Source organism: Nipponia nippon, unplaced genomic scaffold (genome assembly GCF_047370975.1).
Source record: "Nipponia nippon isolate SJK-2023a ecotype South Korea unplaced genomic scaffold, ASM4737097v1 scaffold_9, whole genome shotgun sequence".
In the NCBI taxonomy this organism is placed as follows: domain Eukaryota; kingdom Metazoa; phylum Chordata; class Aves; order Pelecaniformes; family Threskiornithidae; genus Nipponia; species Nipponia nippon.
This window is the reverse complement of record NW_028262413.1, coordinates 22142370-22159269: the sequence shown is the minus strand read 5'-3', so window position 1 is coordinate 22159269 and position 16900 is coordinate 22142370. Positions and strand designations below refer to the sequence as shown.

General features: G+C 39.5%; 1 protein-coding gene across 5 annotated transcripts in view; it reads left to right on the top strand.

The window, feature by feature from the left end:
- The window catches only part of VGLL4 (vestigial like family member 4), a 106685-nt gene that overhangs the window by 72949 nt on the left and 16836 nt on the right, over positions 1 to 16900 (top strand). For 4 of the 5 annotated variants that reach the window (XM_087745255.1, XM_087745252.1, XM_087745253.1 and 1 more), the window contains one exon: positions 8916 to 9105. In XM_087745255.1, coding sequence (XP_087601381.1) covers positions 8916 to 9105 — 190 coding nt within the window. Of the gene's footprint in view, positions 1 to 8915; positions 9106 to 16057; positions 16132 to 16900 lie in introns of those variants that run through there. The other variant, XM_087745254.1, reaches the window with a different exon arrangement.

The window sequence follows — 16900 nt, the reverse complement described above, 5'->3', positions numbered from 1 at the left end:
AAGTGGAATATAATTTTTTTTACCTTTGCCTAGCACCTTTTGCTTATGAAAGAAACAGTGCACAGTTTGTTGGATTTAATTTAAATATGACCCCATTTAAACATTTCAAAATTAATGTTTTAAGCATTGTTCTCTTAGAACATACTGACTGTGCTCATATCCACAAGGGGCATTGATTACCCAGTGCAACAGTCTAGGGTTTAATTTATATCACAGGATCATATCCATGAAGTATCAGCCATTAGAGCAGAAGGTGGTGTTTCAGAGCTGAGTATCTACATTGCTGTCCGCTAACAGAAACAGTATCCAAAAAAAAAAACAAAGCGAGGGTAGAAAATGATGGCTGTCTACTTAGGAGGTATTATTCAAATTTGAGACTTCACAAACTGAATTTCCTATTTGTCTCTCTCTGCCATTGCATGAAAATACATAGTTACAAGATATCATTTAGTATGTTGAAATACTGCTTAAGCATCCAATCTAACAATTTTTTCTGTTGTGACCTTGCTGTGACTTTGATTTACTTTTGAAATAGATGGCAGGTCTTTTAGCTTTGATAGTTTCTGCTAAAAGACAGGCTAGTCTTTGATCAGTTCAGCTTTCCCATCTTTCGTGTAACACAGTAAGTCATTTAGCTGGGTGACAAAAGAAAGAACACCTAGATCTGGAAACCACCAGCGTTTTGGAAAGCAACGTCTTCAACATGTTGACTTACAGTTGTATTTCATTCACAGCTTTTTATTGATAGTGTTTTTACATTTTTAATAAAATCACATTACCATGCCGATAAAAGTAAATCTTTTTATCTGGCAACCTTTAAAAATCTGCTTATCAGAAATGTGAGAGAATGCTGCATAATAGTTTTGCAAATCAATTAAAGGAAGCTGAATTCTGATGATATGTTTATTATTTAAACTTGGCATGGTGGTAGTTTTAATTACATATTCTGGAATTATTTTCTATATTAGGAATTACTCTAACCCGCTTGGTCTTTGTTTCCCGCTTTCTCAAGTGTATATGTGCCATAAGCATTCCAGCCAGGTTGCAAGGTGAAAATGAGCGTCTTATCTTGAGGCACCAGGACTGGTGAAACTTCACCTCTTTTCATGGGTCTAGCCCACAGACACTAACCTAGAATCTTTAGAGATTTCAACTGCACGGATGAGAAAACATTATCTAGCATAGGAGAAACTTAAACAAATTTCAGTATTGCTATACATGGAGTGTGGCATAGTGACACACCAGAACTACTTACAGTACTTACAATGCAGTATGTTTTGCCAGGGCATTAAATGAATAATGTATCTTTTGCTGACCAGTAAATACTAATGTCATGTTTTCTTAAGGAAATACAAGAACGTGAAATTTACTGTTTTCTGCAGAAAATGTAAATGATGCTCCTCCCTTTATCTTCCTTTCTCTTTTATCCCCTCCCTTGTTTGGGATGCCCTTGTTGGGTCACGCTCTTCTGCACCAAATAAAAGTAATCTGCAGCGTTCTACGTAGGAAGTACAATTAGTCTGAGGAGTTTAGCAGTTGTACCTTCGTCAGCAAGGTATTATTGTCAGTTTTGAAGTATCTAACACAGGGCTGTTTGTGCTCTTTGGACAGTTTTCTTTATGTAGCAGTATATTGACTGTCCTGGCTTTTACTGGAGGAAGGATTGTGTGCATCTGACCGTGTGCAGTCACAGGACAAGGCTAGCCAGAGAGTGCCGATGTATCTGTGTAGGACAGTCCACTGCTTTGTAATTACTTTAGATCCTGCTTGCGTACCAAACCCTGTATTATTCGGCAGGGCTGGGTGGCCCAAGTACAGCGCCAGATTAAGGCACGTGCTGCTTTCTGTGCTTGGTCGTACTTGGTAGCTCTGTTTAGCTCGGCAGCTTGCCTTTCTTTTTTATGAGCCTCTGTAATGCATTGAGCAAAAATAAAACGATAACTTGTGTTAATTTTTAGTCCCTCTTAACTGACTTTAAATGTTTGATATAGGGTTTTTCCTGGGAGATCTGGCCAAAAGTCTTGGAAAGGCGTGTTCTTTGGGAGCAACCTTGCTTCCTGAGCAAAAAACCCATCCTCAGTCTTGAACTGAGAGAAATCCTTTTTTGACATTGATGTTAACAAGTATTGTAGACATTCCTGGTGCTATTTATCTAGAGATTAGTGTAGTTTAGCATTGATTGCATTTAAATCTTGTCTGCCAAATAATTGGAATCCTTTTCTAGCCATAGTTTACATGAGTACAGGTACTCTAAGCAGAAGAAAGGAACATTTTTTTTAGACTTTCAGCTCAGACAGGTGCTGAAAGATTAGCTAAATGGGACGTTATCTTAAAGGGAGATCTGCAAATTTATGAAGTAGTCTCATGCTCTACAATTAGACCTAAGCCTGAGTTCATTGTTGGGGTGGAACTGAACACAGCCCCACAGTCACGACTGTTGAGGTGTGAAAATTGAAATTTATCAGAGGAAATATTAAGGAGCTCTGGCAGACTGGAGCGTTAAAATTTATTCCATCCTGCTTTCTTTGTGGCATATCTGCTGCCCTTCTTCTTTCCTTGCCATCAGTTTCTTGCATACTTACCACGATCCTTTTTTCAGTTAATCTTTTTTTTACTCAACACCAAAAACGTATTAAGAGGGGATCCTTGCAGTTGGTACCTTGGTTAGCAGAGTGAAGAGAATTTATTTCAGTCGTAGTTTAAGTGGTCAGCAGAGACTTTTTACTTCTTCTGTGTTTATGAAATAGTTTGTAGAACTGCAACAGTTATCCATGTAAGTCAATTTATGTACAGAGATTGTGCATATGCTATTTTGTACAGCTATGGTTTTACAATGTGATGAGAGAGAGTATAAGATGATGTAGTCAGTTTTTCACAGTACATTTGAAAGAGCAAATACGGTTAGGTTTGGGGAGGCAATTTTGCCATTTTCTGCCTGTTGCAATTTAGCGTTTTGTATATAATACAGCATTTTCAAGACCTATTAAGTTGAAATCTGTTTTAGCCTGTGCTACTCAGCTCTGATTAACAATATGTGTTTTTTGAAAGGAACCTCAAGCAAGCATGCCTGCACTCTGCAAGCGATATGACTGTACCTAAATTCTTTTCTTTGTGCAGTCTTTTGAATGAAAGAGAAGGAAAAAGTGGGTGGAGATGATTGAATGCAGAGGTCACTATTTTATGTTCTTGCTTGCAATGTCAAGCATAATGTGTCCCTCATTGGCAGGCATGGTCAGATGGAGGAGCCAGAACAGAATAGTCAATTTAATCACTGTATTTTGTTTTTGGCCATGGGTTTTCTGGCATACATATCTCTGCACAGTGGTAGCCAGAGCTTGGTTCCAGGAGTAAGTGCTTTTCATATGTTTTGTAAACGGATGAGAGCAGGCTTTTGCCAATTTTTCTGTACATGTGTATGTGACTCTCTAGTTTCGACTAAATTAGCTTTTCGTCGTATTACAAGAAAGTCAGTAAAATATGTGTCAGATAAGTGAATCAGTACGTTGGCTGCTGAAAGAAATCTATCAATTATAATAAAAAATATTTCCAAGATCTAATTTCACGGCAGCGTTTTATGATTAGGCTGTTCTCATCAATACTTAATTTTTGTTGTTCCTGTAGTTTGCTGTTTTATTATGCTCCCCAGGTAGGCCTGTTCTATATGCTACAAAGGAAATACAGGCTACTGTGACTTTGCTTATAGCGTTTGGCAGACTACTTCCCAGAATTAAATCTTATTTAAGCTCAGCTTAAATCATATCTTTTATAGAAACTGCAATCCAGAAATAAAGTAGTGGTACAAAATGATATTTTTACATAAGGGATTTTTTTTGTTTGTTTGAGTAGGGTTTATAGAAATATTCAGCAATTATGTAAATAAACATAATTTGTGACTGCTTCTTAGGATATCTTTTTTCATGAACCAAAGATTTACTACTGAGGAGTCTGAATAGATTAATTCATTTTCTTCGGTCAAGCAAGTGAAGTAAATCTGCCCTAAATTACACACTTTTAAGATTGTCTGCAGTATAACTATTTTACACAAATTTAATTTCTGGGGAATTTCACAATTTCAAGGATATCAGTTCTCTTACAATGTATAGTATGCCATGAAGAAATACCTAGACTAGGCAGCTGACAACATCTGCAGATTTAATTCTGCAGTATTGTATTGTGTTTCTTTTGGTTTGATAACTTGTTTTTATGACTTGTTGAATTGAGTAATTTGCAATGACTTCCCTGCTTGGTATTTGATTTCTCAAATCATGTGATTTTTGTCTGTGAATTGGAATTTTTATGCCATTTATCCCAATTTATGTTGGCACAGACTGACTTCTGTGTTTGAGATAGTGGAAGAAAACATGCAATACTTTATAAATTCATTCCACTCTATTTGCAATTTAATCTCATGATTGTTAGAATATAGGAATAGAAAATAAAACAAATTTCATGTTATAGTATCCTTTTTAACATATATATAGCCTCTGTGAATGTCTTGGCTTTTCAGCAAAAATGTTGCATATGTCATGAGGGCTAAATTTTGATCTTGGATCAGCAGAGAGAACTGCCCTTGAAGATCTTCATGTACTATTGATTCCTGGGAATGTCTGGCCCTAAGAACATGAGGCAACTCCTTTTACTAATGAGAGTTTGTCTGCATGGAGGTATTGGAAAAGGTAATCAAAGGTGTAATGCGTGTTAATTAAAGTCTGTTAAACTCCTGTGCCCATGATTTTATTAATTGATAGAGTGGCCTGAGGTCATGGTAATCCAATCCAAGAACTTAAAGGTAAGGACCCTGTTGACAGATGCCACAACCAATGGTATTTTTTTTCTCCCGAAGTTAATAAATGTGTCAGGAATTTACTCTTGTGAACAAATCCATTTGTCAGATGCAGAACAGAAAAGTAAAATGGGCAAGGGCAGTGCTGGAATTTTCTTTCAAGGAGTTTTATTTCAATCTGTCTTAAGGTCTGTATCATGTCAGTCTTCAGTTGGAAAGACAAAGCCTTTCATTTCTGGATTGTAATTAATGCTCAGATTTTATGCATTAATAGTAGCCAGTGAGATAGAGGAAATTGGGAGGGGGAATAGGATATGGCAGCCATGTCTCAGTGCAGCCCATACTGAGTTGCTAGGTCAGAGAGGAAGGAAGCTAGCTGCCAAAATAGTGTATATTTTTTTTTCCAGTCTTTGGTAACTCCTGGAGTTCTCAGACATATTTTAAGACTTCTCTGCTGTCTTGCTATCAAATCCACACTTGTAAAAACATGACTTTTGCTGTTGTGATGTTTGTATTGCATGGACATTTCAGTAGGGACGCAGATACTGCTGACTGAACTGCAAGAGAAATGCAAACAGTGTTGAAGATCCACTGTTTACAGAGGACTACCCTGGTGGTGTATATGTCTGAAAAGAGCCATACTGGTTTTACAAACATTTAGTTTGCATGTGTTAATTTGAATCACTTTCAGTTTAGGCTCGTAAGTGGTTAAAATAAGGAACATTCTTGCTGACTGCACGGACTTCTGTCAACTGAGTGCTCTACTGCAGTACTGCTGTATAGGCAGACACTACGTCACGTTGTTATCTCTGTTTAGCTTGTCTGTGCTTTATCATGTTGCCTAACAGTTTTAATAAAAAAAAGAAAAAAGAAAGAGACTAGTATGAATAGTTGTAAGTAGAACTATCTGAAAGCAGCAGATCTGGAGTGCCTTACACCAGCTGCTTACTGAAACAAAGAGAAGTATTATGAGAGGCACAATAAATGTGTTTGCTATCTCTGCTTTCAGTTGCAGTGCAGACACAAGCTGTCACAGTAATGAATTTTGAAGACTTGGAGTTTGGACTTGGGGAATTTTATAAAACACAGTTGTTTTATCAGAGTGTTGTCTTGCCAGTTGTATGATGCTAGTCTGGTTACCATGGAGTGTGGTCAGTTGGGGGAGACAAATGTAGTCAGTAAGACAGCATTTTGTGTGGTAGACTCTGCTGTGGTTTCTCCCTCTCTGGTTTAAATTCAAGTTTGGTAAGGAGAAAAGGAGTGGGGCAAGACGTCGCCTTTTTATTTAAATAAAAAGCAGTTTTAGCCCTAATCAGACTTACGCGCAACATGAGAATGCACAATGCAGTACAAATACAGTATATGAATATGCGATTTATACCATAAACAATGTAGGGTTATTTTTCCTCTTGATCTTACTCTGTTAGCTGGACTCTTTTGTTTGGTATTGTTCTCTGCTTGCCTTGTGTCTGCAGGATGGGCTATACAAGATGCTGAGCACTGGCCACTTGTATCTTCTCATGAGGAGGTGCTGAATGTCTTCCAACCTGTCCTGTAAGAGCTCTTGCTCCTCCTACTTGCTCACTGCTGCCACCTGTTTGAAGTTTTGTTAATTTGATTAATTTTGGCCAAATGGCTCTGTGGTGCTGCAGATAAACATACCAGAAGGTGTCTGAAGGCCGTGGTGTCCCCTGCACAATTACCATGTTACTTTACGATTAGGAAAATGCATTACCAAATTTGACAGGCTTTAATTAGAAGCCATTCCTTCCTTTGCTAAATTTCTTTAAAATGTGTTTCTTTAATTCCAGCATAAGATAGCAATAGCATTTTTACCAGATTTTCCCCTCAATCTGGATGTTAATATATAAATGCTCCTGTTACCATACATTCAATGAGATGAATTTTTATAGCTTTTTTTTTTTTTAAGGAAAAAACCCACTGAGGTAATTGTATAGTATCAGGCTCCTAGCTGCTGTTTGGGAAAAAGGAAAAGTTCCTAACTTACTAAATTGGACAATGTCTAGAGAGTTTTGTCTTTTGTAAACATCAGAGTTAGCTTTACATGGATATTTAAATTGCCTGTGTTCCTGTCAGGAGTTGCTCAGAAGAAGTCAGTAGGAGTTAGGTGCCTACATGGAATTTGTAATTCCTGTAATGGAGTTTTGAGTCTTCAGAAGTGATCTGAGATCCTGCAAGGGAAGAGCGATTGCATACGGGTGGGATGAAAGTATCACAAACCTTAGTTGATGAAAGTCTTCTCTTTTGACATTGGTATTAACTTATTGTTTTCAAAGATAGGAAAAAAAGGGAGATTCCTCACTGAGAGAAACCGGTATGATGTGGTTTACTTCTAAAGTTCAGAATATGAACACTATGTAGGTGGGGGTTTCTACTGGCAAAATATAAAGGCTGAAGAAAAAAATGCAGAAATTTTACTGATAGGAGATTATTTCATATGAGAGGTCGTCTTGATAAATAAAAGCTTCTCTTGTGACATTAGAGTGGTTGTGGGGGGCTTCCCAATTAACACTTTTGTTGTTTTGAACGGGAGAGGGTCTGGATGTCTGTCTGAGAGCATTTGCAGTAGAGCACAGTTTTTACTATTTAGAGCTGAGATGGAAAGTTCCTATTTAGATTTGGTGCCAGAGTCTTTAATAGAAATCATGACTTGTGGTATATTATAGGTCAGTGTATATTTGCTAGTTTATATTACGCTGACTAAATTGGCAAAATGCTTATTTTCACTGGTAAACATTCAGGAGGTTTTCTCCCCACTCGTTCTTTTTCCAACAAAATAGTATTTGTCGTGTGTGGATTTAGGGCAACATTTTATAAATCATCTGTCTCGGCGATGATGTGAAAATGTGTGGTGGCATACAAAGATTTCCATTGTCAGGTACCTCAGGGCTGTAGATGGAGTTAACTTTATCCTAATTTTAGTTCTGGAAATGATGGCCATGTAGAAAACAAAATGCTTCTGGCAGTGTAGGAAAAATACAAATTTTAAACTCTAGCAAAAGTGGCTATTTCAGGGATATTACCAGAATAGGTCACCGTGGTTAATTTAGCTCCTCTCCAAGCCCCTTATGAAGCCCCAAAAGCATTTTTTAACATCTTTAAATCCCTATGAAGTCTAAATATGACCTGTGGCTTTAAGGATGTGAGTTCCAGTAAAGTCCATAACTGCTGGTGAAATGCAGCACTGTGCTTTAGGCTATACATTTAGCGAGACATTTAATTGAAATGGTAAAAGTACTGTGGTCACACTTTAATGCATGCTTAGTAACAATATGTGAATGTGTTTATGCACAAGCTAATTGTATCATTTCTGGAATTATTTATACACAGCTCCCACATGCTGTGAATGGCATTTTCTGATAAGTGTTAGATTATGTAAAATTTATCATCTACTCAGTACTCTACCACCAGTCTGCCTAGTTGAAAATTAGCTTTCTTAAAATTGGAATTTTGTGATTCTTGTGCTGAAGATATGTGCTCTTTTGTTCATTGCTCCAAACACAGTTTAAAAGTATAGAGAAGGACATTTAAGGACAAACTTACACTTGCATCAGCAAGTTCCAATTTTTTCCCTAATTTTTACCTTGCATAGTTATATACCAGATAAGCTTGTTTTGGACAGCTTTTTAGAAAAGGAATAATTTGAAAATTTGAACGTTTATTCAGTTTTAGATCTTGAATATTTGGCATAAATGTGAACTGTAGCCCTGGAATTTATAACCACAACCATAAGAAAAGAAACAAAGCGTATTTCATTGCGAATAGTCATGCTTTGCAGAATGAAGTAGTGAAAGTCAAGGGTTGGAACGGCAGCTTGTAAGAAGTAATGCTTCTGAATAAAAATGCTGTTGGAAAGATGTGTTAGCTTAAGCTTTCAGATCGTCTGGGGTGAGTTGACCCCTCTCATACTACCTTTTTTCAACTGTTTATTCCAGCATAAAGCACTAAAGTATGGTTTATGATGCCTTATTTATCTTACAACTATGTTAAATGTGCCTGTGCAGACCTGATATCTGTTTGGGAAATTTTTCTGCAAGAACGTTTTCAAAAGCATGCTGTTTTACCTCTCTTTTTCCCATCGTGTTCATTCTCACTTGTCTTCTTCCTGTAGGTGAAGCAGCTCTAAGAGGTGAGCCCAGAATGCAGTCTCTTCCAGTATCCTCTGCTCTAACCAACCATCGAACAGGCCCTCCTCCTATCAGTCCCAACAAGAGAAAGCTCAGCATGGACCAAGGGGATGATGAGCTAGACTGTGAAAATGACCATGTTTCTAAAATGAGTCGCATGTTCAATCCGCATCTGTAAGTGTCTATTCTGTTACCTCTGGTTTATAGAATTTAATGCTATCCTCTTCATTTTTGTGTCTGCTAAAATTATACCGTGTCTAAAGCTTTGTGCTAGATTTTTCCTTTGTTCCAGTTTGCACAGAAGAGCTCGCAAAGGCTGGTGTGATTAGATGGATGACTTCTTGTTTTCTTTTGTTTTCACACAGCATGAAGTAACAGGAATTAGCCCAACTTAACTATTTATAGTAAAACGTACGTGTTCACCTTGCAATTTCTAAAGTATTGTTCATTTGTTCTTTGCTCCTCTCACTTCCCCTGATTCTGAGCGCTCTGTACTCCCTGCTGATGGGGGTGGGGAAGCAGAAGGAGGGGAAACAGAAGTGCTTTGCATTTTTCTGAGGCCAGGAGATTGTGAGCCAGCTGCTCTGTAGTCTGCCTTGACAACTGGGCAAGCTGCAGTTGTTGCTAAATATTACTTAAATGATTGCACCGCAGCTTTGACAGTCAGATGTGGAATTTTTCATACAGGTAAGGTGCTGATGTGTTGGGTAATCATCAGATGCCATTCTTGCTGTGTTCTCATTCCTGGGAACGCAGGTCTGGTTGGCATGGAGTACAGGCTTAGAGAATTCTTTTCATTCTTGACTGGAGGAAGTGATCGGAGCGGTTCAGCAGTCCAGGGCAGCCTGATAGCTGTGCGCCTTTCCCTGCTGCCTCAGCTCCTGCAGCCTCTGCATTCCTCGCATTCCACGCTGCTGTGGACTGTTGTGTTCAGTCATAAGATGCGGACAGAGGTATTTATCCTCAAATAAATCACCATAGTGTTAGTCAGAGGCTGGGCCTGTAGTCTGCAGTCTTGGAATTTGTTACAAATCAGGAATCCAGCACTGAAGTAATGCAAAACAATAAAAGCTCACAAGCAGAGGGAGACTTCTCATTTACAACATACCTTGTTCTTTCTCCTAAAAACTTAACTATTTATAGCCTTTCTTTGGAGCCGAGAATGCTGCTATTGGAAAGAACCATATGCTGTGTTTCTGTGGCATACATACATGACACAACTGAAGAAATTTATGGCATTTTTGAATTACTATGTAACTTTGTGGGAAAAGGTGTGATTTTTTTTAAAAACTCATTTGCTAGTGATGAAATAAAACACAGCTGGCAGTTACGTACATTATAACACTTTATACAGTGAAGGCCATAAAAATAATGAAGTCTGAACCAACAGACTCATGTGCAACCAAGGCTCAAAACTAAAAGATACAGGCAGTTATTCCATGTGATCCCTTAGATATATTTTAAAGCTATCTGATCTTTTCCAGTACAGTACATTTTTACTCATCCAGTATGGTATGTTTTTACTCAATAGATTCTTTCTGTGGTTTTATATATGAAATGTGCATCTTCTAATAATAAAAAGCATTGGTTATCTGCCTAGTGTTCATGTGATGGGACTTAATCTATTTCAATGAAACCATCTACTGTAGATGAATTATAATCTACACTAGGCCACCTTTTTTCTACTTTATTTTGTAAGTTTGATCTGGCCATGTGAAAATACGGTTTCAACTGAATATTACAAAACCACAAACTTTTGTGATATGTCTGAAATAGCAGAATATCTATATATTTCAGACATATCAAAAAAGTTCACAAACTTTCTCTGAATTTTATTCCCATTTCCCTGCCACCACCACCAATGAAGTTATTTTTCTGAATGTGTTTCATGTTTTCCCTCTTTTTTGGATGATGACATTCTGGTTTAACAATAGAAATGGATTACTCAAACTTTGTGAAACTGTCCTAAAAATTTTGTTTGGAGATGGGAGGTGTGTTGTAGAAGCTTGACTTGTTCGCACTGAAGACAGGACGGTAGATTTAGGGAAAGAAATATTTCATGGAACACAATAATGGCAGTCACGCTGTAGTGACTGGGAGGTTCTAGAAGTGTAAGTTTGACAGCATCCAATTTAGAAAACCAAATCCATAAGAGATGTGGAGTGTAATGCGGAGACTAGACAGCACAATATCTTTGGTGACAGCAAAGACATTTTTGTGATTTGGACTATAAAGATGAGGTTTAGTATCTATGTATTTTGAACTTTTCAGGACAAAGTCCCCTGAAAGCTTGGGACAAAAGAGGTGGTGACACAAAAACTGTTCCCGAGCATAGCTGCCCCAGTCAATATTAGGGCTACAGACTGTACATCTTTGCCACATAGTGGTGTTTAAATCCATACTCCTCTGGATGAACGTCTTCAGTTATTCTAAATGTCCAGGTGGGCAGATCTTTTTCATTTGGAAGTCGTGCTTGGAAGAGAGAATTCTTTATAACCGTGAGCTGCTCTTATTCAGACATTTGGGTCTTTATGATTGTGTTGGTAGAACTGTGAAACAGTTGTATCCTCTTTAACACCAGCATATTGTGGTTGGAAACATAATTAAATAGGACAAGAACTGTGTGCTGTGGCTCATGATAAATGGTAGAACCTTTTGTTAGCAATTGGATGTTAACTCTTAGGTACTGGCACCTTAGTGTTGCAGTCACTGTGCTTCAGTAGGAAGGAATCCATTTAAATGCTTTGGATATTTTATTAGAAATCCAGTGATGCCAGCCTTTTCTTCTGAAATTGAATGCTTTGAGGTATTCCCTGCTGAGGTGTAACTCCCTCATGTATCTTCTTTGATTAGGTTCTTTGGGTTGTACTCAGGTATGTTTAGTTTCATCATGGAAAACCACAACTACTGGAGTACAGCCGGCTCTGGAGTAGAGTGAATCAAATGCCCTGGCAATCCTACTGTGTTTCTCAAATATGTAATGAAATTCCTCTGCAAAGAACAATTTATCAAAGGCTCTGTTTTTCAGAGGAGATAATTCTCAGCTTTAGGATAAAAAATAATTTTAAAAACCACTATGTAAAACTCCCTGCCTTACTTACGGCAGTGCACTGGACTGTATACAGCTTCTGTATTTTCGTGGTCATAGAAATTACATCCGTAAGCTCCTTACTTGGGAAAAACAAATACTTCCACCCCAAATTAAAACCTCGGCATTGTAATATGAAGTTCCTTTATTTGCATTTTGCATTTTTTTTGTATATCCCTCCAATGTGTTACTTAAAATGCATTCACTAAAGTATAATCTTGCTGAATTAAAATGTACTTTTTGTACCATACAAAGCACCAGAAAATAAAGTAAAGGAGAAGTGAGTTTATTTTAAGCCTCAAGTTGGAACATGCCTTTGTTTTCATATGACTTTACTAAATTCACCTTGATTTACAAAAGAGTAATTAGGAACTTGGTTTATAAAAGAATTACAGGCGCTTTATGTATGGGTAAAGTGGCTGGAGAGCTGTACCAGTCTTTCTTAACAAACGAAGCTGCTTTGTTATATTTCCAAGGTGTACTTAGCATTTCGTGGCAAGTCCTGTGTAAAATTCACTCTTATCTGGGCATTGTGATGTAAGGGGAATGCGAATGTAGCGCGTTGTACCTTTAAGTGAAGGTCTCGGGCCTGACCTATGTTATGTGGGTTTCTTGTTTGTCAGGCTGGAGGCATTTTCTCATTTTCACAGTTCAGCTGAAAACAAAGGCCTCCTTATCCTTCCAGGGAGCTCTTAAGAGCTGACATCAGCCTTTTCCCAGCGGGCATCAGTGCTGCCGTAAGAGTCCTTGCAGGGAACGGAGGAGCCTGAGAGCAGCTTCTTCTCATGGCATTTTGTTTGCCAAGTAGCAAAGAAAACGAGGAAATGAGTAAAAGAGCACAAAATTTTAGGTTTGTTGTTTTTTTTTTTTTTTTTTTTTGAAAGAAATTACACTGGGCTGGTTTTGCTTCTCTGATTTTTAGTAGGAACTAGCAAATATGTAACTCTTAACTGCTTTTGGGCAAGGGACAGTTATGGCTAATACTTTGTACTTGTGGTGTAGCCATTTTAAAAATAGTTTGTATGCTAGCCAATTGTGGGATCAAATCACTATATTTAAGGTTGAAGTGAATTGATGTCACTGACGTCTTCAAAAGGATTCAGATTTTGTGTTACTGGTAAAATTATATGTGAACCTGACCATTTGAATTTGTATTAGAAGGGGACTGGTTTTTACGTTCGCTGGTAGAGTACATCAGGCTGAAAGTTAGCATTTTTGGTTTGGGACAAGCAGGCTTGTGAATGGAATATTTTCCTCTCAATCTCTTTGTCACAATTCCCATTTGGTTTGGTGGCATTAGGATCACAATGAAAATTAATTTCTGTATGAAAATCATCTTACGGCAAAAATTTGCAGCCGTTATGTGGATGTCTGAGGAATAATCATCTCTTGATTTGTGTGATATGTAATTTGACATCTTCCTGTAACAAAATGAAGGTCTGCACATGAATAAGGTAGTTTAACGTGTATCACATAAGATGAGGTTTAGTTTTGGACATAACCGTACAGACCCAGACACTTCTGTTTCAAATTCTAGGTTGTCTTCACTTCTGTTACAGTGAAGAATTGTGGCAAATCTGATCCACAAAGCCAGGCTAAATTCCTGGAGTTTGGAAGCTGCTGTATATCATAAGTTTTTTATCATAAACATGCAATGACGTTTGCTCACTTTAATGACACTGTAATAGAAATTACCATGATACCCTTTTTTAAAAATCTGTCTCTAGCTGCTCTGAAAGTTACCTGGATTTGAAGATCATAGAATAATTCAGGTTAGAGCAGGCTTTAGGAGGTCATTTCATCCAGCCTCCTGTTCAAAGCAGGGTCAGCTGTGTCCTCTTCAAGCTTGTAGTAGCTCAAAGTAAGGAATTTTGAGTAATATCTGAAGTAATCAATAAACGATGCTCCTTATTAGAGGAGGACTCTGTCACCTTCCTCCTTACCATACCCTGACACCAGCTGAGAATGCAGGGTGGAAATGTTCTGCAGAAGATCAGGTCCCCGTTGTGGTGGAGGCTGGCTCCAGCTCCAAGCAAGGCCTGGACTTAGAACTGGGTTGCAGAGGTAGTGTGGGAGTTTTCAGAAAAGTTCTTTGCTGCTAACTACTGCTTTTTTGGTTCCAAACTTCATGTGGTATTAAGAAATATATTTACACTGTCATTTTATTGTGACATATTGGAATTGAAAAAAATAAACCCAACACACACAACTCGGAACACCCAAAATGTCTCTCATTTGCTTGCAGGCATCTTCACTCAGTTCTCTTGGCACGAATATGCCTTTGAAGTATTTTAGGATTAACCTGGTGTTCTCAAAGCAGTCCTGTTGAAGCTGAAATCCTCTGTACTGCCAGTGGAATTGCTACAATGTGGCTCTTGTTGATTACAGTGGACAAAGGATTTACAGAGCAGTTTTCAAACTGCTTTTCCTAATTTTTTTTTTCTTTTCTTGGATGCATTGCTTGAATGATGGACCAAATCAATCAGACTTACTTCTTTATTAATGGAGATCATGCACTAGACAAAATTATTCTTAAATTGTTTCCAACAAATGTACATTAAATTGAACCTTCAGAGATGGACTTGAAAGAGCTAATGTATCTGAGTTAATGTTTAACACTGAGTTTTGCAGAAGTTTGTATCCAAGGAGGAATTTCAGAAGGTACTCAAGTCCCTTTCAGTTCAGGAGGGTGTAGCCAAGCACATGTGAAACGCTTGTTATGAACAATTTCAGGGCTAAAAATTGATTGATAGCTTATCAGTCCTTCACAGAAAGACCTGATCTGTCAAAATTTGGGTATATGTTTGAGTACTTGAAAAATCAGGCACTCTTAGTTCAGGTGACTCCACTTGCAAACAGAAGGGTTTTGTAGCTAGCTCCAGAATTCTGCTTTGATACCATGTTTTCCACTTTCATTTTCCTTCTTTTGTAAAGGAGCGTAAAACGTCCATAGGACGTTAAGGCTCCAAGCTGCCTTGTGAAGCAAAAAGCAGTCCCGTCGTTGTCCGGAGGTGCCAGCTCCGATACAAGGAATCGCCCACGCGCTGGAGGTGACAGAGAGGCCTGCGCACGCAGGAACAGAACACGCATCCCTTGAGCCCCGGTGTTGGCTTTTTACCCGAGGGGCTGTTCTTCATTTTCCTTACAGGGAAATTTTACATTGCGTAAATTATCATATATCTACACCCCGGTGAAACTCAACACCAATCCAAAAGTCTGATAGCTAAGCAAGAGGCAAGAAAAGAACCAGTAACGTTTACAAACATATTCTAGATGCGTATCCTAACCATATGGAAACAAAGGTTTAATCTCACTTCTTTGTATTTAAGCATTTTCCCAGATGTTTCCTGCAGTTTAACAGATGTACCATTTACTAGAAAGTTGCGCTCTTGAGAATTAGAATGTTATGGACACGGTTGCTATAGACAATGACTCTGCGAGGGTAAGATTTGGAATAAAATGTTACATTAATTTCTAGTTGAATAAGTAAATTTTTTTTCCCCAGACTGAAAGTGCTGGACTGGACAGTCTCCTTTCATTTTCTCTCATGCTGTAATGTGCTACAAAAACACGCGAGCTGCCTTTAACTCATTCCTGCAAAATTGCTGAGTGCTGACTCTGAATAAATGGCATTATTTCTTAGTGTTGAAAGGTGAAAAGTATTCCTCTGGCTATTTTTAACCAGCCGTGGCCATCTTTACATTTCCAATGAGTGCTCTAATCGGTAGCCAGCGTTTCTCCCTCCCCCGTTTTTGGTACCTGGTCTGAAACAGAGTGTGAAGAAAGGGAGGGGGCAGTGAGCGTGCAGCTAGCTAGCTGTGGTGCTGCTAGCTTCGTGCTAATGAGTCCTGAAGAATGATGTGGGGGGAGGAAGCTGATTAACCTCACGTTGCATCTCGCCGCCTCTCAGCAGCCCGGCCCGGCTTCCCGCGTAACCGCCGCTGCCCGCTCCGAGCCCGCCGCGGCGGGAGCGCAGCGCGGGGGACTCTTATCGTGACGAGGGGGCGGGGGCCGCGCTCTGCGCCTCAGCCGCTCGCCAAGCGGGTGAGGCCCCGGGCGGGCTGGGGGGGGACGCGGCCGCCTTCCTGCGCCCGGGCGATGCTCACCCTGAGGTGAGTACCGGGCTTCGGCTGCGGCCCCCGCGCCCGCCGCCCCCCGGCCAGGCGGCGGCCCCCCGCGCTCAGCTGGGCCCGGCTCCAGCCCTGAGGCGGCAAGACCCGGGCGGGGGCAGCCCCCCCCCCCCCCCCTCGCCCGCCCCCCGCCTCCCGCGGGTGCGCAGCGCCCTGAGCCCGCCCGCCCCGGGGCTGCGGAGGGGGGGTGTGTGCGTGTGTGTGCGGTTTTCGTTTAGGATTTATCCCGAAAGAAAATTGCAAGGGAAATAAAAGGACTTTTCTGCTATTGAAGCCTGAAGGTTTCGACCTCAGTTATTTGACTGCTTCCCCCAGTGGAAAATGTTGCTGGAATCCGCTGTACTTTGTAGTTGCTGTGATGTTGAGTAAATGAGATACCCGTGTCCATATTGCTTGATCAGAATCGAGTCATCCTTTAAATTTCTTACATAACTCCTCTAACACTGTAAACAAACTGCAGCTCAGCAGCTCTCCAAGGTTTCTCATTCGCAATGTAAATATTGTTCTGAAAATACAGTGGAATGTGAAGATAGGAAGAGCGTATTTGTTGGCTTACTGTACCTACAGGCCTGTATGTGCATGGGAATTGGATTTCACTCATTTCATGGCGCTGACTTGAGTGCAGTGTACCTGATGAGAAAGCAAAAAGGGGGTGGGATGACTTCAGTAAGCCATGAGAAAAACTTTCCAAAACATCTGGGGAGAAGTCTCAGCACACTGTAATTACTGCTTCGTGTAGTCTTTAATGTGG